We start from the raw sequence: 21,433 nt of genomic DNA on the forward strand, positions 1-21,433 counted from the left end.
TTCCTTTTTTAAGGAGGCATCAGAAACCAAACCCAGGCCTGCCCATGTCGGAGGGAGGTGCCTAATCACTTGAGGCATCTCCACTCCCTGCTTTGTTGTGTTTCTCATTAGGTTTTCCTCCTTGTGTCTCTTATTGTGTCATTTTGTTGCATCATCTTGCCACACCAGTCTGCCATGTCAGCTTTCTGTCTTGCTTGTCTTTTCAGGAGGTGCCGGGAACTGAACCTGGGACCTCCCATGTGGCAGGCAGGAGCTCAATTGCTTGAGCCACATCTGATTCCTGCTTGGGTTATTGAGAAGAGTTCTGTAACAGGCAACTTAACATCTGGACTATTTTCCAGTTTGGGAAACTGAGGCACAAAGAAGAGAAATCGCTAAGATTACCCAGCAAATTGGTGATTCTATTAGAGAAAACTAATGCTCCCTAGAAAAGGAGTGTTCAAGGTTTTCCAGTTTGGAGACACAATTCACTGTGAAGGGGCAGTGGTTCTCCCCATGAAAGGCTGGTAGTGCAGTGGTAGTGCCACTTATGACCCTAGATAATCACTTAAAACTCTGGCTTTCCTGTTTCCTAATCTGTAAAAAGGGGGGAAATAATAGGATGGGGTTGGTTTGAGGATTAAATGAGATAATACATGTATACTGCTTAGAACAGTGCCTGACGCAGAGTAAATGCTCAATAAATGTTAGCTATGCCATTATTATTGTTGTTGTTGATATTATTACCCTTCCATCCTTCTATAAATATGTTGAGGGTATCTCTTTTTCATCTTCAACTTCTGGACTTTTGGATTGGAGACTTGTGTAAATGCTTTGTTCCTCACCTTTATATTAAGTGAGGTAGAGAGATATGGGAAGAAGATGGTGGTGGCGGGAAGATGTGGGAAGAAAGGAAGGATGGGAACTTGGGAAAATAGGTACAGGAGGAAAAGAAAATCAAGTCCTAACTCAGTCAAGTCCCGTAGAGTTTTTGTGACGGAAGTAGCTCTAGCCTTAAGTTTGGAGGTTTCACTATCCCCTATCATTCTGAGATGAAGAGATGATGAGGGAACATGTAGGTATTTCTAGGGTGCGCTCAAGCTTTCCCAGGATAGTTCCACCTTCTCCACCAGAGAACTTGAATGTGGAAACATGACCACCTTCTTGGTCAGTCTGACTTTGTTCAGTCCTTGTTAAGGCGCTTATAAGTATGTATCTGAAAAACAGCATGCCCGAGACAGTTCTCTTGGGGGGCTGCCAGGAGAAATTGGGGTGACTCTCCACCTTGTGGCAGGTTTAACGAGACCCGGCGCATCTTTGTTTGGCTGATGCCCTTTAGAAGGGCGGCCTGGAGAGCATTCGGTCTGCAGGGCGCTTGCTTCTGCAGGCTGATTTTAACCAACTCTGACAGGAGGGCAGAGGCCCCAAAGCAAGGTCAGGACCGCAGATCCCATCCCAGCAGGTGCATGATGGGGAGACAGCGCCCTCCGGATGACCTTCAAATTCCCATCGATTTCCCGTCACGCAGTGCTTCCTCAGCCCCATCCTGCTCCTGCTCCTGGCACTGCCCTAAGCCTGGGACCCTGAAAGAGGACACAGGTCAGCTCTCTGAGCAAGAATGTGCAGAGGCAGTTAATTCAGAGACAGGCCCTTTCAGGCAAACGGACTGGCAGCCTTGAGAACCATCTTGTGGCGCTGCTTGTTTGCAATGCTAGTATCTGGCCTGGAGCATCCTTTTTGGGTTTAGAAAGGGGTGGCTGGTGTCACGAGGGGCATCATTTATATACTTGGCCCAGTGCCAGGTTATGGGTGTGTGGGTGACATTGTGTGGTCATGAGCAAGATTCAAGGATGGATTGTTGGGGGAGCAGATGTAGCTCGGTGGTTGAGTGCCAGCTTCCCATGTACGAGGTCCTGGGTTCATTCCCCGGTAGCTCCTAAAAAAGCAGGATGGATTGTTGCATAGGCCCCTACCCCACCGTTATGAGAGTGTTGGGCAGGGAGGATCAGGCATGAGGAGGATGTGGTGTGAGTTTTGTTCGCTGCTCTGGGGGGTCTCCCACCAGCACTGATCTTCCTGTCCCTGAGAGGCAAGGCTGCCACCCAATCCAAACTGTCTATTTCAGGCAGGCCTAGATTTAATCATTTATTGATTCATAAATGAATATAAATGATAGCTATTGAGTATTTCCCATGTGCCAAATCCTGTGTTGGGTGCAGGGGATATAGCACCGGACAAGAGAGAGAAGGACCCTGCTCTCACAGAGCTTACACTTTAGTTGTAAAGTGACAATCAGCAGGCAAAGAGAAAATAGAGAAAATTTTAGCTAGTGATAAGTGTCATACAAATAAAATAGAATCAGGGCAGGAGTGGGGTGGGAATGGGCTACTCTAGATTGGGTGGAAAAGATTGGGTGGGAAAAAGAACCCTGCCTGAGGAGAAGCAAGCCAAGAGGAGACCCGGGAGAAGTGTGTACCAGGTAGAAGGAACAGCAGATGCAAAAGGCCTGAGGTGAGTTGATCTTGGTATATTAGAGGGGCATTGAGAAAAGAAGTGCAGGAAAGCAGACTTGGCCTAGTGGATAGGGCGTCCGTCTACCATATGGGAGGTCCGCAGTTCAAACCCTGGGCCTCCTTGACCCGTGTGGAGATGGCCCATGCGCAGTGCTGATGCGCACAAAAGAGTGCCCTGCCATGCAGGGGTGTCCCCCAAGTAGGGGAGCCCCATGCGCAAGGAGTGCGCCCATAAGGAGAGCCGCCCAGCATGAAAGAAAGTGCAGCCTGCCCAGGAATGGCGCCGCACACACGGAGAGCTGACGCAGCAAGATGGCGCAACAAAAAGAAACACAGATTCCCATGCCGCTGATAAGATAGAAGCGGTCACAGAGGAACACACAGCCAATGGACATAGAGAGCAGACAACTGGGGTGATGGGGCAGGGGGGGGAAGGGGAGAGAAATAAAGTAAATCTTTAAAAAAAAAAGTGCAGTGATAATGGCGTACAGGGGGCAAAGGGATTAGGGACAAGATGAAGTAGCAAAGGTGGGCACCACCAGACAATTCGGGGGCCTGTAGCCATGGGAAGGAGTTTGGATCTTATTCTGAGTGCAGTGGGAAGCCGTAGGAGGGGTTTAAAAGGGAAAATGTCATGGTCTGATTTTCATTTTAAAAGGATAACTTAGGCTGCTGTGTAGAGGACTATAGAAGAACGTGCTCTTGCGGCTGCATTTCAAATGCTGGACTGATATTCCCTTCACTAGGGGAGAGTGACATTAAGGTCCTTATGTTCCAGCAGCAAAGATGGCATCTGAGGACCTGATTGTCTAAGGATTGTCTCTAATCAATAACCTGCTTCTCCTGGTGATCACACTCAGGGGACAACATACTGGTGTCCAGCTCATGGCTGGGGTTTCAGAAAGGACTCCTTCTATGAACCAGGGAAAGTAAAAACACTTTCTCCATCAATGATATTTCTGTGATGGGTGTGTGTTTTCTTTCAAGGTATGATTCACCCTTGGAAAGTTGGTTGCATTCTATACATTCTTTAGCCTCCAGAGGAGAGATTTATTTTGTCACGTCTGGATGCTATCGAAAAGGCAAACCTTGGATACAAGGGAAGCTACAGTCTCCTTCCTTCCCAGAGCAGTCCCCCATCTCACCCCTCATTATTCACTCGAAGGACTCACACTGCTCTTTTCCTGCCTCCAGCCTCCCGTCCTTGGAGGCCCCTTGACTTCAACCCGGAGTTGCATATGTCATCAGAGCACCTGTTGGCAGCTCAGAAATCATGGCCAGGTTCAATATAAATTCTGTCTTGCTTAGGCAGCTTTGCATAATAAGTCCCTGAAAAGTCTTCACCAGAGGAGATGCTGGAAAAGGGATTTATTGGGTTTAGTGGGCCTGAACCTCAGCTGGAGCAGTCTTTTAGTCCTGGGAGTTTTAGGGTTCAAATTCTTTGATTAGGCTTTTGCACGGCAATACCCTGTCCCCAGTGCGCCCTTCCTGAGATGATATGAGGGTCAGAGTCACTGTCAGGGTGACTGCTCTGAGGGTCTTCTCCAGACGTTTGCCTTGACTAACCTCTCGGACGTTTTGCCGGGGTGAGAACCTCTGTGGGACTAGTCTGCTACGTGTTAGGGCTGCCAGGTTAATTGGTGCCAGCTGCCTGAAAGAAGATTTCCCCCAGGAGTGAAGCTAGCTGGGCTAAACAAAGGCAGCTAACTGGGCCTTCCAGTTCTGCCATTGAAACACGGAGGCCAGAGAGCCTCCCCACGCCCTCTGGTTCTGCCCCGGCTTTGGAGGCGGTGGAGTTCTCCTTCAATCAGTGGGGCTCACGTTTCTCAGAATCACTGGGGCGTCTGTCAAAAGTACGGAATGTCTGGATCTCATCCCAAAACTCCAGAATCAGAATTTTACAGCCGCCACTCCCCATTGATTCGGACACAACTCAAAGTTTGAGAGCCACTGCCCTAGACCATTCTTTGGTCTCACATTCTTCTACTTCTTCTTTTCATTAAATAAAAAAAAAGAAAACTGAGACGGGGAGCTACCTGACCTGTGCCCAGATTCTTGGCAACAAAGATGCTGACATAGTCAATGTTGGTTGTTTAAGGTGCTAAATTTTGGGGTAATGTGTTATTTAGCAATAGATGATTATAATGGTCTCCTTTTAAAATAAATCACAAAAGACCCTCAAACTTTGTTTTCTTGATACAGCTCTAACTAGCATTTCCAGATGACTGATGTAGCACAGTGGTTTTCAACACTGGCGGTACATTAGAATCATCTGGGGAGTTTTAAAGACCAGTGCCTGGGTTCCACCCCCGGAATCCAAATTTTTTTTTTTTAGCAAATCAATTTTATTGAAACATATTAATAAAGCATACAGTTCATCCAATGTGTACAATCAATGATATCTGGCATAATCACATGGTTGTGCATTCCTCACTTGATGGCGTTCTTGACAGTACAAAAGGGGCATTTCCTGTATCAGTGGAGGAGGAGCTTGTCTTCCAAGGCTGGTTCTGATGAGTGCCCAGTAGAGTGTTCATTGAGTTTCTTGTAAAGGTGGGAGTGGCATGAGTTTTGTAGATGGAGAGCTGAAAATCCCAAGAGTGAAGTGACCTTTTAAAGGTGAGGGGGGAAATTCAGTAGGATCTGAACCTGTAGGATATCTATTTTCAGATGCCCAATCCTGTGCTTCTCCTGTGAATAAGAAGCTCAGTCACTTCAGACTCACCTTATGTTCGTAGGGAGAAAGTTAGAGTGTCCTAAGCATCTCTCAACGTGAAGCTTCCATTAGTTTGCTAAGGACTGTGTGACATTTCAGTCAAGCCATCTATATTTATCACCTGCTTCTTATATTCCCGGGACTGAGCTTTGTTGGGTGGCATAGAAGCTTATAACTTTGTTACTGCCTTCAAGAAGCTTTCAGTCTGGTTGGGTGGGGAGCGATAGGGAGGGTGGTAGAGATGGGCCAAACCTTAGTGAGATGATTAGGGAGTTCTGAGAAGGCAGGAGCAAGCACGATGGGCAGGGGTAATTGGAGGAGGCTTCCTGGAAGAGGCAGGACATGAGCTGGCCCTTGAACAGGTTAAGATCAGCCAGGTGGAGGGCAGGAGGCAGGAATTTCAGCAGGAAAGAACATATTCTGTAAAGTGGGGTCCAGGGAAAGAGCCATTGGCTTCATAATAAGCAGGGAAGTTGGGTGGGGATTCATTCCTTCATTCCTTCATTCATTCACCCCACCATGGCAGGCTCTGTGCTGGGCTTTGGGATAGAGAAGCGAGGCAGCCAGACATGGTGGTCTCTGCGCTTGGGACAGGCTTTGGCCTGCCAGCGTCATCAGGCCCCAGCTACTCACTCTCCTTGATGCCTGAGGTTTGGCCTCAGCCACCCAGTGTCTCCTCTCTTGGGACTGGGGTTTGGGTGGACCCCCTGAGAGCCTCAGGACACCATAGTAGCATGAGTGGGTGTATGTGTGTCCCATGGAGGGGATCAGCTTGCTGAGGCAGAGGGTCACAGAGTGGCCCTTTGGGGAAGGAGAACGGTGGAAGGACTACAGATGATAGGTATTTACCTCTGTGGGCTGGAGGGTCTGTCTCAATTCTCTCACTGACATTGAAGTAGTAAGGGTTAATTCACCCATCTTGTAGAGGGTAGACTTTAGGCTCAGTCCGGCTGAGTAATTTGCCCCAGGCATGGTTAGCCTGGAAGTCATGGGACTGGACCCAGGATTGCCTGATTCTGTGTCTGTTCTCTCTCATTTCTACCTTACTACCTCGACAGCCTGACAGAGGAATTGGGCGCCCTGGGGAGCCTTCTTGGGTTCTACAGTGAGGAGTGAAAGGCTGAAAACTGGGTTCAAGGGAGATTTCTTTTTGTTGGGATGGGTAAGAGGAGACCTGTAGTGACTTCAGGCAGGTGTCTGCTACAGTAACCCAGGTGCTGGGTGATGAGGGCTACATGAGAGGAATGGCAGACATTCCACTTTTTCCTAAAGTTGTGAGTAGACAACCTTGTAGTCTAAATCACCAACCTATATGTGCAAAAATCTTTGAAGACTGTGAACATGCACATGGCAAGTGCTTAACTGCTCTAATTTAAATGCCTACCATTGGCAAGTATTATGGGAGCTGTTGATTGCAATTCAACAAAGACTAATAGGGCACCTACTGTGTGCTAGACAGAAATCAGTAAAAACGCCAGGCATGTAGGGCTGCTGGGCCACACCACTCTAGGGGGTATCATTCATATTGCACTTTTATGTGAAAGGCGCCCAAGCCCCAGTGGTCCCTGCCCTCAGGAGTTTATAGTCTAGTAGGGAAGACAAATATGAAATATCAACTGGAGTTGAAATTGACATTACTAATAATATTATGTTGTCACTGTTGGAAAAGGATAGCATAATGGAGGAAAGGGATTGGAATAGCTCTCACCCATCTTCCTTTGTCCCCCTTCTGTCCAAAACATCTAGCCTGGTTTTCTTACAACCGCAGCTTTAGGAATAGTGCAACTTCAAGGAAAATGAGAAGGTTCTCCCCCTTGCCAAATATTGCCCCCCTCTTGCTAGTTATTATAAAACGTGAGGTAAATGGGAGACAGCTTTACATGCCACAGTTAGAGTTATTCACGTTAAATGCAAATAGTAGGAAGTTAGCAAATTGGCATAGATAAGCTTTAAGGTGTGTTTGTGGGTGGTTGTAGAAACTGGGCCAGCTGAGTGAGATAGCAGGAAAACTAGGATCCTGCAGAGAAGAGGAGGGCCCTGCTGGTGGGAAGGAGGGGACGGAAATCCTGCCACAGGCCAGGGCTTCTCTTCATCTCTGCTTATCTTTGTTTATGTGCACACATGGAAGTGATGGGCTGAGGTCCTGCTTTATGGCAAAAGGGGACTTGTGTCGGCAGCAGTGGGAAGGGAGGGAGAAGGACAACTTCCTGAGATGGGAAAGAACTCAGGGCCAGATGGGATGAAGGAAAGGGGAGAGTGGAGGACAACTTGCAGAGACGTGAGAACAGTGTTTCTTCCAGTCTCCTCTTGCCCCCAGACCCTAGAAGGCTGGAGACTCTGGGCTAGAAGTGGGCTTCTGGCAGAGGACGAGGACTTTGCTTATGGACACATGTTGGAAGTGTGGCAGGACAGTGGGTCAGGACACAGAACCAGAGGGACGGTGAAGAGGACGTGCTCGGGTGTCTGGGTTGGAGATTTGGATCTGGGAGGTAACTCAGGATGGTGCCTGAAGAATCTAAGAGAGGTGGTGTGATGTCAAGAGAGGGACGGTGGCAACGTGAGGAAGAAGAGGAGCTGAGGGTCTAGGAGGGGGTCTGATGGGCTCTTTTTTTTTTTTTTAACATTATTCCTTTTCTCAAAAATTTATTTATTTCTCTCCCCTTCTCCCCCTACCCTGGTTGTCTGTTCTCTGTGTCTATTTGCTGCATCTTCTTCTTTGTCTGCTTCTATTGTTGTCAGTGGCATGGGAATCTTTGTTTCTTTTTGTTGCATCATCTTGTTGTGTCAGCTCTTCGTGTGTGCGACACCATTCCTGGGCAGGCTGCACTTTCTTTCATGCTGGGCTCTCCTTACGGGGTGCACTTCTTGCGCGTGGGGCTCCCCTATGCAGGGAACACCCCTGCGTGGCACGGCACTCCTTGCGCGCATCAGCACTGCGCATGGGCCAGCTCCACACGGGTCAGGGAGGCCCGGGGTTTAAACCACGGACCTCCCATGTGGTAGACGGATGCCCTAACCACTGGGCCAAGTCTGCTGCCCTGATGGGCTCTTGAGATTCATATAATTTTGGAGTAGTGTCCTTTTTTTCCACTCTGTCTACTTTAACCCTCTGGAATCCATCTTTCAACCCATATGCTCAAGAAGCGTCACTAGAAATCTCTTGTAGGAATATCCAGCTCTCAGAGGCAATAGGGCTCCCTTACTCCAGCTGGAATCACAAAGGGTCTCTCCCTTCACTCCCCACCAGACCCCTCCCAAGACTAGGCAGCCAGTGCTGCTCCAATCAGAAGGCCGTGGGGCTCCCGCTCGGCTCTCAAGGAGAGCCCAGACGTTTGTTCCTCATGCCTTTCCCATTTCTGATTGCAGCCTTGGGTAGCCTGAAGTCAGTTGTTGATGAGAACATCATTCTATTCTGCCTTGTGCCAGCTTCTTGGAGTCCAAGGCATCTGTCACCCGCTGGTAATCCAGTGGCCTTGGTTGGTGCAGACAGGTGATGGCTGAGACTGGGCCACTCTTGACCCAGCCCAGGGCACATTGGTCACTACTCCACAAAATGAGTGATTTGCTGCCAGTCTTGCCCTGTTCCCTCTGCCCCTTGCAACTTTACTGCAAATGTCACCCTGGCATCCTAGCATTGCAGAATATATATATTTGGTAGAAATACCATATTGGAAAAGGACATTTATCCTTTCTCCTATTCTCCTGTTCAAATTGCTTTCCCTGGGTTAGAGAGACCTGGTCATCGATTTTCTTCTAGAGAGAGCAGCATGCCCTGCAAAGATTTTGGCTAAATAACTTTTGGAGAAGTACTGCTTGGATTTATCAAAGAGGTTGAGGTCTCTCTTCTCCTCCCATATCTTGAAAAAGGCTTTCACCTTTTGTTTGCAAATGTCTGACAATGCCCAGTCTGTTTAAAAAGTGACTTTCCTGGAGACAATGGTAGAAGGGTGTTGGATGTCACATTTTTGTCATCAGCTTCATTCTCTAATATGGTTGTTCTAGCCAGTAGGAAGTCTTTTCTGTTTACTTAAGAGTGGTATCATTCACATAAAGACTGCAGTTAAAAACATACAATTCCCCCAGCATGTCTATTATTAATAACATTGCATGTTATGCACATGGAAAATATTTAAGACAAAATTGATTTTTGCCAGGCATGCCACTTTGACTTTTTCATTCCATTCAGTGTGGGGCATAGACATTGGCCATTTTTTACCCCCAGCAAGTTCACTTTCTTGTTTCCTCTCTTCTGGATTGGAACTATTGGAAGTGAGTTACTACCATATCAGGAAAAGTTCAATTTGTGATCTTACTGTGAATTTTTAAAAATTTTTTGTATTGGATTCCAGAAGCTTGTTTTGAAAATGGAAACCCTGTTGTCTCTAGGAGATGAATTTTAAGTGTTCAGTTTTCCTTTTTCTTTCTTTTTTTTTTTTTCCCCAATAAATTTTTCTTTTAATAATGGGCTCCCTTTCAACAGAATGCCTGGGGTTGGAATAGTTAACGTCTTTTTTTGGCAGTCTGTCCAAAGATCGTGGGAAACCAGATGACTGTTTCTCACATCAGACACCTCTCTGTCACGTGTCCTGTCAGTTCTTATCAATGTGGCATGACTGGTCACTGTTTCATGGAGAGGGGCTGAAGTGTCCAGGACACCCTGGACAGGCTGTGTCATCTTGACTGGGCCGTGCTGCCTGTGAAAGTTCTCAGTCACACTGAGCTATATGGCCTTAGCAGGAGAGCATTTAAGCTGGTGTGACACAGATGCTTTGTGGGAAATGTTTTTTTTCCTCCATCAATCTCATGATCCTTGTTAGCAACTCTGTATCAGCTTATGTGCTCTTCTGTTTTACAGTTTTACAGTGTTTTAGTGGGCTTGTATCCACCCCCTCCTGTGTGACTATTATACTTTGATTATAGTTGGATTTTGGAACTGCTAAGTCACTTTGTGAGCACCTTGTGCTTTCCTTATGATAAGAGTGTTCAGAGAGGGTAAAGGGGCAAAGGGGTTTCCTTTGAGAGGCATAACCAACAGGTAATTTCAAAATGTTGCTCCAGAAGCTTACAAGCTGCTATTCTCCCAGAATAAGAAATCTGCTTTATACTCATTCGTAGAATCTGACCCATTGACTTTTTTTTTTGAGTATAAGAAAGTCATTTTAAACCTTTGCTTTAAAATTTACCGTGTTTAATCAGATCATGACTCCCCCCAAATTAGAAAGGTCCTTCTATTTGTGTTTTAAACTCAGGGAATCAGTTATTTTGAGTCTGAAATTTAACTGCCATTATTTTCTTTTTTTAATTTTAATTTTATTTTAACCACTTTTATTTAAATGTTTCTTTTGTTTCTTTACCATCAGAAAATTATTTTTTTTTTAAAGATGTGGTTTTAAATAGATTGATGGGCGGCAGACTTGGCCCAGTGGTTAGGGTGTCCGTCTACCACATGGGAGGTCCGCGGTTCAAACCCCAGGCCTCCTTGACCCGTGTGCAGCTGGCCCATGCGCAGTGCTGATGCGCGCAAGGAGTGGCGCGCCACGCAGGGGTGTCCCCCACTTAGGGGAACCCCACACGCAAGGACTGCGCCCTGTAAGGAGAGCCACCCAGCGCAAAAGAAAGTGCAGCCTGCCCAGGAATGGTGCCGTACACACGGAGAGCTGACGCAGCAAGATGATGCAACAAAACGAAACACAGATTCCCGTGCCGCTGACAACAAGAGATGCGGATAAAGAAGACGCAGCAAATAGACACAGAGAACAGACAACTGGGGTTGAGGGGGCGGGGAAGGGGAGAGAAATAAATAAATAAATAAATCTAAAAAAAAATAGATTGGTGTATGCCCTTCTTTACCTCCCTCTGCCTGCACTAGCTCTACCTTTTTTTTTTTCTTTTAGGAGGTACCAGAGATTTAACCTAGGACCTTGTACATGCATAGCAGGCACTCAAACCACTAAGCTATACCCACTCCGCTAGCTCTACTTTTAGAGAATAAATACAACTTATTGAGTGTTGACCAAGTGCCAGGGGCTCGAGGTTGCAAGAGAAGCATGACACAGTCTGTGTGCTGAAAGAGGTTGAGCTGTGATGTAGACAGAGTGAGGTGAAACACAGCAATGGAAGCAAACTTGCGGTGATGGTTAAAGCCAAGGGCTATGAAGTCAGACCTGAGCTCAAAGCCTGATTCCACCTGTTACTGGCTACATGTTGGGCATGTTACTTATTTTTTTTCTGAACCTTAGTTTCCTCATCTGTAAAATAAAGGTATTTGATACATTGGATAGAATAGCTAGAAACAGCAGCTATGTACAGTGGGGGAAGCATAGAGAGATTGAGAGGTGAGGAATTCTCTTGTTTGCTTGTTTTTTCTTTATTATTATGGAAATAATAAAAAATGCTCTAATAATGATTAAAGTGATGAATGCACAACTGCCATTGATTGTACACTTTGGATGACTTGTATGCTTTATTATTATGTATCAATAAAATTGATGTTAAAAGAATAAAGGTATTTGATAGGCTTGCTGTGAATACTGAATGAATCAGTATCTTGCACACTACTGTCCAATAGAAATGTAATGTGAGTCACGCATATAATTTAAAAATTTGTAGTAGATACATTAAAAAAGTAAAAAGAAATAGGTGAAATTAATTTTAATTATATAGTTTATTTAACCCATATATCCAAAAGATTATCATTTCAACATTATAGCCTATGTAAAATTATCAATGAGATATTTTACACTGCATATTTTCATACTAAGTCTTGGAAATCTGGTGTGTGTTTTACACTTAACAGCACCTCTCACTTTGGATTAGCCACATTTCAAGCTCTCAACAGAGAGGGTCTAGAAAATACTTAGCAGCTTGCTTGACACAGAGTATAGCTTAAGTATATGATAATTTTTGCTGTCATCATCATCATTACTATTTCAAAGTAATCACTAGTGTGGAAGTTACTAAAGAAAAAGGGTTGACTTTATTTAACAGCAAAATTTCCTGAAATGTACTCGCTCTTCTTTTTCTCTGATCATCTAAAACTGGGAACAGACATCAGAATAAAAGAGAGAAAATAGTCAATTGCAGTCATCATCCCCCCAGCAAATCGAATGATCTTTCCCTTTCCTTGGTCCTTCCAGTCTTTGTTTATGTGGAGTGTCTCTCATCTCTTGTAATGGGCAACTGCCCACACATGCTGTTGGATTGAATTCATTCTAAAGTGCCTTTGCATTGAGAACTAACTGTAACTATTGGAGATATTAATGAGGGGGCTCTAGAAGCCTGATGTCATAGTAGATCCCGTGTAGATGGCTGTTCCGTGGCTATATCCATTCTGGAGCAGGACCTCAGGCATCTTTAACATGAACTTGACTCTTTTACATGTGGTTTATCTTGGGGTCCTATCATCAAGGTTAGAGGAGTGTCTAACTTTACCGGGTGAATTTGGGATAGGAAACAGAACCTGGCTGAGACTTGACGCTGAGTTGCCTTCCACCCACTGGAAGGCTCTGGGTGCTGTAAAATCCTCCCAGGGAGGTGGGAGGATGACACCTGTTCCTTGCGGGTGTGTTTCGGTTTCCCCTGGCCTTACTCCCCTGCTCTCTGTCTCCTGGCAGGCTCGGGGACCAGTTCTACAAGGAAGCCATTGAACACTGCCGGAGTTACAACTCGCGGCTGTGTGCAGAGCGCAGTGTGCGTCTCCCCTTCCTGGACTCGCAGACCGGGGTGGCCCAGAACAACTGCTACATCTGGATGGAGAAGAGGCACCGAGGCCCAGGTGAGCCATGTCCGCCACCCCGTCCCCCGGGTTTCGGGCTCCTTGGCTAGATGGAGGAGGACCAGAGCCCGTCTGGGAACCCATGTGGGCGGGACGGGGCTGGGGCATCCTGCAAGGGGACCCTGAGGTACACCAAGCTCAAATCCTTTCTGAGAAGGTGTTTCAGGGGGTGCGATGAGGATGGCGTGGAGTGTTGAGGCCACACCAGGCGGGAAAGAGTGAAAGAAGTGAGGCTCTGTAGCCCATGGAAGGAAGACTGAGGGCATGACACATTTTACCCTTGGGTATTGGTGTCATTTAGTGTAATTAACTGGGAATCTTCAGTCAGCTCTGAGCAGGCTTGGCTCTGTCACCAAACCTCCCCCTTCAGGTTCCTCATCAGTAAAATGGGGCTAATAATAGTACTTACTTCATAGGATTTTGTCAGGATTCAACGAAAACACTCATAAATACATGAGTTTAGTACATAGTAAGTAAGCATTCCAAAAATGTTGGCTATTATCATTGCTCTTACTCTTATTATTACTACTACTTTGACACTAGCTTTCTGGGCTCCAGAGAACAGTATAAAGACCAATGGCTGGAATTTGGTAGGAAGCTACAGGAATGCAGTTTTCTAGCTCCATATGGGTATAGTAAAAAAAATTTATTATGAAAAATTACAAATCCATACAAAAGTAGAGAGAATAGACAAATAAATCTCTGTGTATTGCCCAGCTTCAGCAATTATCAACTCATGGCCAATCTTGTTACACCTATACCTACCCACACTTTCCTCCCTGACCCCAGGTTATTTTGAAATAAATCCAAGAGTGTATTATTTCATCTGTAGAAGTTTTAGTATGTGCCTCTAAATGATATGGACTTAAAAAGCAAACACACCCACGCTGCTATGGAAGCTCAAAAAGTTAAAAATAAGATTTTAATATCATCAAATATTTGGACAACATTCATTTCCCCAGTAGTTTGTTTAAATCAGGATCCAAAAATAATCTAAACATAGGATTCCTATATTGCAATTGGTTGATGCATCTCTTAAGTTTCTTTAAACCTGCAGTTCCTATCTATCATTTTCTGGCTGTCTTGCTTTTTCCCTCTTGCAAGTAATATGTTGACGAAAATGGGATTGTTTGCTCTGTAGGGATCCCCAAGATACTGGATTTGCTGATTGTATCCGTATAGTGTTAGTCCTGTGAGTTGATTGTTAGGTCTTGAGATTTGAGTGTATTCAGATTCTTTTTTTTCTGGCTAGAATGATTCCTAAGTGGTAGTATATACCCATAGTCTAGTTTTCTCTCTTTTATTGATGTTAGTTGCTCTTGATGATAATTGCCTAGATCCTTTATTCCATTAAGGGTTGCAAAAAAGGTGACATTTGATTCTATCATTTCTATCATTAATTTAATTCTTCATATATTAGTTGTGCTTCTACAAAGAGAAACTTCCCTCATTAAAATTATGGTTATTGTGAGGCGCAGTGCACATATGAAGGGCAGAACGAATTATTTTTCCCTTTATTTAATACCATCATGAGCTCATAGATTTAAACATATTTAATGTGTTTTAATCCATTGCAGTCATTATTCTTATTGATGTTTAAATTGTCCCATCTTTGGCCAGTAGTTTTGAAACAACCCTAATAGTAATTTAGAAATAAATTTTTAAAATTTATTTCTCCACTCCCCCCCTCCAGTTGTCTGCTCTCTGTGTCCATTCGCTGTGTGTGTGTTCTTCTCTGTCCACTTGGATTCTTGTCAGTGGCACTGGGAATCTGTGTTTCTTTTTGTTGCGTCATCTTGCCGTGTCAGCTCTCCGTGTGTGCAGTGCCACTCCTGGGTGGACTGTGCTTTTTTTGTGCAGGGCAGCCTCTTTATGGGATGCACTCCTTGCGCATGGGGCTCCCATGCGTGAGGGACACCCCTGCATGGCATGGTACTCCTTGAGCGCATCAGCACTGTGTGTGGGCCAACTCACCATACAGGTCAGGAGACCCTGGGTTTGAACCCTGGACCTCCCATGTGGTAGGCGGATGCTCTATCAGTTGAGCCAAATCCTCTTCCCTACCCTAATAGTTTTTGATAGCTTCCTTGTAATCCATTAGGACAAGATGTTTCAGCATTTCCTGCTCCAGACCTGGAATCAGCGATTTCTCTAAGAACCCCTGGTTCCTTTTGTAGGAAATGATATTTAGAGAATACAGCTTGGTGGTGTTCATTGCTGCTGGGTTGGTCATTGTTTCTAGGACTTTTTATTTGGGTTTGTTTCCACATTTTGTCTATTAGAAATAAAGTTGCTATTAACATTTGTGTACAAGTCTTTGTACATGTACTCCTGTTTCTCTTGAGTAAATAACTAGGCCTGGAAAATTTAGGTCATAAGGAAGATATGTATTCAACATTTTTTTTTCTTTATTAGAAAAGTTGTGGGGTTACAGAACAACCATGCATAAAATACAGTATTCCCATATACCATCCCACCACCACCATCTTGAATTGATGTGGAACATTTGTTACAATTGATGATAGTACATTTTTATAACTGTACTATTAAAGTTTATGGTTTAACTCAGGGTTCACTGTGTAGTATAGTTACATGGATTTTAAAAAACTATTCTGTTACCATATAACATTTTCCTTTTAATCACATACAGATATGTATTTCAGTCCTGTTAATTGTGTTCACCGTGTTGTGCTACCATCGCTGCCATGTATTACCAAATCATCTCCATCATTCCAAATAGGAACCCTGTACATTTTAAACCTTAACTTTCCATTCCCTATCCCCACCCTGTCCTTTAGAAACCTATATTCTAGATTCTGACTTTATGAGTTTGCTTATTCTAATTGCTTCAAACCAGTGAGATCATACAGTAGTTGTCCTTTTGTGTCTGCTTATTTTATTCAACATTATGTTTTCAGATTTCATCAGGTAGTCCCATGTATCAGGACTTCATTCTTTTTTAGGGCTGAATAATATTCCATTGTATATATATACTACATTTAATTTATTCATTCATTGGTTGATAGATACTTGGGTTGCATCCATCTTTTGGCAATTGTCAGTAATGCTGCTATGAATATCAGTGTACAAATATCTATTTGAATCCCTGTTGTCAATTCTTTTGGGCATATACCGAGTAATGGGATTGCTGGGTCATATGGTACTTCTATATTTAGCCTTTGTGTCAGCTCATTGTCTCGTTTGTCACTTTTAGGAGGCATCAGGAACCTCCGCTCCCTGCTTTGTTGTGTCTCTCATTATGTTTTTCTTTTTTTTCTTTTTCTGTCTCTTGTTGCATCAGTTTGCCATACCCATCCGTTGCGCCAGCTCACCATCTTCTTTAGGAGGCACTGGGAACCAAACTAGGGGCCTCCCATGTGGTAGGTGGGAGCCCAATTGCTTGAGCCATATCTGCTTCCCTGCTATGTTTCCTTTAGTTTGCTATGTTTCCTTTAGGAGTTTGATAGTTCTCGCTCTTATATTTAGGTCTTGGATTCATTTTGAGTTGATTTTTGTATATGATACGAGGAAAGGAGGGGTTCTTTTTTTTTTTTTTTTGTCAAATGGTCATCTCAGCAATGTTTGTTGAAGAGACTATTCTCCAAATTAAAAAAAAAATTATGTCAATATATACAGTTCTTAAAATTACAGTTAGAATAGTTAATGCTAGCTTTGTCAATGCTTTATTAGGGATCATTTGAAAATTTCAGTGATTACAGTTTTGAAAGTAAATAGTATTTTGTTTCTGCCAATTAGTTCAGTCTTTAGCCTGATAGATTCATAATACACATTGACATAGTTTAATTATAAACTTCTTGGAGCAGCAGGCATGTCTACATGTTATTCTATGATCTTTGCTCCCTTGTAAAAAATCAGTTGGTCATAAATGTGAGGGCTGATTTCTGAGCTCTCTACTAGAGTCCATTGGTTTATATGTCTATCTTGTGCCAGTACCATGCTATTTTGATTACTACGGCTTTGCAATAATGCATTTAACTTTTTTTTTTTTTTTACATTTCACTGAAAACTTTTTATTGGCATTTTGGATAGAAATGGTATTTGCCAGGAAGGATGCTGCCATCATACTTCTGCTGGAACCAGTGCATGGCCTCCTCTTTGCCAGTTCTGTGTTTGGCCCCAATATAGCCTGTCCTGTGCTTCTTGTCTGCGATGCTGAAACCTGGCCTATCCAGCACCACGTAGAAGTCCAGGCCGTAGATATCAATGCTTGGGTCAAATTTGATCCCCAGATCAATGTGTTCCTGGATCCCAAAACCAAAGTTTCCAGTATCTAAGAAGTTATTTTTTCTTAACTCATACTTTCAGACCCTTCTCCAAGATTTCCTCTGACTTGGCCCCATGGTCCGTGCAGTGGACAGCAATCTTTTCATTTTTCCTCATGCCAAAGGATCCGATGTTGTATCTAGATTGCATTGGCTATGCAGCAGGCATACAATCCATTTAACTTTTTAAGAAGCAACAGCCAAGCTGTTTCCCAAAGTGACTGTACTATTTTACATGAACTCCAGGTGTGTATGAGGATTTCAGTTCTTCCATATCCTTGGCCACAATTTGGTATGGTTAGTTTTTAAAATTTTGGCCATTCTGATAAGGTTTATAGTGGCATTTCATTGTGTTTTTAATTTGCTGTCCCCTAGATAATAGTGATGTTAAGCATCTTTTCATGTGCTTTTTTGGGTCATTCCTTTATCTTCTTTGGTAAGGTGTCCAAATTTTTGTCCATTTTAAAATTGGGTTTTTTTTGTTGTTGTTGTTATCAAATTTTTAAAAAACTATTTTAATAGATTTTATTCTTTTTTTTTTTTTAAGATTTATTTATTTATTTATTACTCTCCCCTTCGCCCCTCACCCTGGTTGTCTGTTCTCTGTGTCTATTTGCTGAATCTTCTTCTTTGTTCGCTTCTGTTGTTGTCAGCGGCACGGAAATCTGTGTTTCTTTTTGTTGCATTATCTTGTTGCGTCAGCTCTCCGTGTGTGTGGCACCATTCCTGAGCAGGCTGTACGTTCTTTTGTGCTGGGAGTGCATGGGCCAGCTCCACACAGGTCAAGGAGGCCTGGGGTTTGAACCACGGACCTCCCATGTAGTAGACAGATACCCTAACCACTGGGCCAAGTCTGCCGCCAGATATTATTCTTTGGAGCAGTTTGATGTTTACAAAAGTTGAAGACAGTACATCGAATTCCCATATACCCCTTTTGCATTAGTGTGGTACATTTGTTACATTTGATGAACCAGTGTTGACACATTATTCTGTACTAAAGTCCATAATTTACATTAGGGTTCAGTCTTGTGTTGCACAGTTCTGTGGGTTTTGACAAATGTATAATAAATGTATCTACCATTAAAGCATTACACAGAATAGTTTTATTGCCCTAAATATGTCCTGTGCCCTACCTAGTCATTCCTACTTTCCTCTTCCTGAACCTCTGACAGCCACTGATCTTTATACTGTGTCTATAGTTTTGCCTTTTCTAGAATGTCATATAGATGGAATCATACACTATGTAGCTGTTTTCAGACTGGTTTATTTCATTTAGCAATATACATTTAAGGTTCCTCTATGGTTTTTGTAACTTAATCGCTTATTTCTTTTTATCACTGAATAATACTCCAATATATGGATATACCTAAGTTTATTCACTATTGAAGGACATCTTAGTTGCTTCCAATTTTTGGCAAATATGGATAAAGCAGCAATAACCATTTGTGTACATGCTTTTGCATAGATAAGTTTTCAATTCATTTGGGTTATTGAATTTTGATAGTTCCTTAAATATTCTAGGTATATGACCTTCACCCAGTATATACTTTGCAAATATTTCCTCCCAGTCTGTGGATTGTATTTCCATTGTCTTATCAGTATCTTCTAAAGAGCAGATGCCTTTAATTTTTCTTTTATGATTTGTGTTTTTGGTGTTGTGTCTAAGAAATTGTTGCCTAACCCAAAGTTAGAGTTTATATCCTTGATCAATAGATTCAATACTATAATCTTTTTTCCCCCTTATTTGAGAAGTTTTGAGTTTACGAAACAATCACACATACCGTATATTTTTTTATTACCTAGACATTTTATTATTTTAATGTTTACATTTAGGTCTGTAATATTGAGTTAGTATGAATATAGATCAAAGTTTTGTGTTTTTTAAATGGATATTCAATTGTTCCAGCATAATTTGTTGAAAAGACTAGCCTTTTACCACTGAATTACCTTTGTTCCTTTGTTAAAAAATTAGATGTCCACATGAGCTTATTTATGAACTCTCATCTCTGTTTCATTGATCTCTTTGGCTATCTTTATACCATTACCACTCAAATACATTTTGAAACCAGGTATTGTTAACCCCTCTTTGTTTTTTTCAAAGTCATTTGGCTATTCTAGATCCTTTATATTTCCAAATGAATTTTACAATCAGTTTGTCAATTTCTACAAAAATATCTGCTAGGGGTTTTGATTGGGAATGTGTTGGATCTATAGATCAATTTGGAGAAAATTGACAACTCTCAATATTGAGTCTTTCAACTCATGAACATGGTATAACTCTCTATTTTTTGTCTTCTTTAATTTTTCCCATGAATGATCTTTAGTTTTCAGTGAGCAGGTCTGTCTTTTTTGTGTGTGTGTGTGTGAAATTTATCCCTATGCATTTAATGTCTTTATTATTTCAATTGGATTTTTAAAAATTTCCATTTCTGATTTTTCTTTGCTAGCATAGAGATGGAATTGATATTCTATATCAATCTTGCACTCTACAATCTTGCTAAACTCACTTTATTCGTTCTAGTAGTTTTTTGTAGACTCCATAGCATTTTCTACCTTGACAACTTTGTTGTTAGTGAATTTAAAAAGCTTACTTATTTCTTTTCAATATGGATGACTGTTATTTCTTTTACTTGCCTATTGCACTAGCTAGAATATCCCATGCAATATTGAAAAGAAGTGGTGAGAGTTTTAAATAAGAAAAACATTTTATGTAATTACTTATGTCGTAAACCATTTCTGATGCTCTTCATTCCTTTATGTCGATCCAGAATTACATTTGGAATCATTTTCTGTGTGCCTAAAGAATTTCCTTTAACATTTCTTGTAGTGTGGGTCTGCTTCTCATGAGTTCATTTAGCTTTCATATGTCTGAAAATATCTTTAGTTTGCCTTTACTTTTTGAAAGATTTTTATTTGGTATAGAATTCTAAGTTGACAAGTTTTTTTCTTCAGTTCTATAATGATGTTGAAGCACTGTTTTCTTACTTGCATTGTTTCTTTTTTTAAAAAAAAATTTTTTTTAATTATGCAAAATGTTACACACAAAAATATAAGGATTCCCATATGCTCCACTCCCCACGCCTCCCACCCTTCCCCACATTAACAATTTCTTTCATTAGTGTGGTACATTCATTGCAAATGATGAACACATTTGGAACATTGCCACTAAGCATGGATTATAGTTTACATTGTAGTTTACATTCTCTCCCACTCAATTCTGTAGGCTATGGCAGGATATATAATATATAATGCCTTATATCTGTTGTTGCAATGTCATTCAGTACAATTTCAAGTCCCGAAAATACCCCCATATTACACCTCTTTTTCACTCTCCCTGCCTTCAGCACCTCCAGTAGCCACTGTCTCCACATCAATGATGTAATTTCTTCCATTGCTAGGATCACAATAAGTCTATAGTAGAATACCAGGAAGTCTACTCTAGTCCATATTTTAGTCCCCAGTCCTGAGGATTCTGGGATGGTGATAACCACTCCACCTCTAATTGAGAGGGGGCCTTGATCCCATATGGCTGATGGATAGGACTCTTTTGCTTGCAGTTGTAGACTCTTGGTTTTTTGGTATGGTGATTGTCCATCCTCACCTCCTTGTAAGTTGTCCTGGGTGAGTCCAATGAACTGGAGAGTAGGTGTTGCAACTCTGCTGAGGCTCAGGGCCCAACTGGCACATGGACTGCGCAGAGATTCAAGTCTCTTGGACATACACCTATCTTGCATTGTTTTTTTATGATAAATCTGATGTCCTTTTCTTTGTTCCTCTATATGTAGCAGCCTCTTTTCCCTGGTTGCTCTTAATACTTTCTCTCTTTTTTAAAAAAGATTTATTTTTATCTATTTATTCTTCCTCCCCTTGTTTTTGCTCTTTCTGTCTGCTCTCTATATCCATTCGCTGTGTGCTCTTTGGGTCTGCTTGTCTTCTCTTTAGGAGGCACTGGCAACTGAACCTAGGACCTCCCATGTGGTAGGCAGGAGCTCAATCACTTGAGCTACATCTGCTTCCCTGATATTTTTCCTTTGTCACAGGGTTTAAATTTCCTAGGCTGCTGAAAGCAGATACCATGAAATGGGTTGGCTTAACAATGGGAATTTATAGCTTACAGTTTTGAGGCAATTTATTAGCTTATAGTTTTGAGAAAAATGTCCAAATCAAG

At 42.5% G+C, this 21,433-nt stretch overlaps 1 protein-coding gene across 6 annotated transcripts in view; it reads left to right on the forward strand.

The window, feature by feature from the left end:
* DPF3 (double PHD fingers 3) overlaps positions 1–21,433 on the forward strand; it is a 299,860-nt gene that overhangs the window by 130,350 nt on the left and 148,077 nt on the right. For 5 of the 6 annotated variants that reach the window (XR_009184951.2, XM_058293116.2, XM_058293117.2 and 2 more), the window contains one exon: positions 12,822–12,982. Coding sequence is in view for 4 of the 6 variants with exons in the window: in XM_058293114.2 (XP_058149097.1) it covers positions 12,822–12,982 (161 nt within the window). In the remaining 2 variants the exon portion in view is untranslated. Of the gene's footprint in view, positions 1–12,543; positions 12,617–12,821; positions 12,983–21,433 lie in introns of those variants that run through there. The other variant, XR_009184950.2, reaches the window with a different exon arrangement.

This window comes from Dasypus novemcinctus, chromosome 3, assembly GCF_030445035.2.
Source record: "Dasypus novemcinctus isolate mDasNov1 chromosome 3, mDasNov1.1.hap2, whole genome shotgun sequence".
In the NCBI taxonomy this organism is placed as follows: Eukaryota; Metazoa; Chordata; class Mammalia; order Cingulata; family Dasypodidae; genus Dasypus; species Dasypus novemcinctus.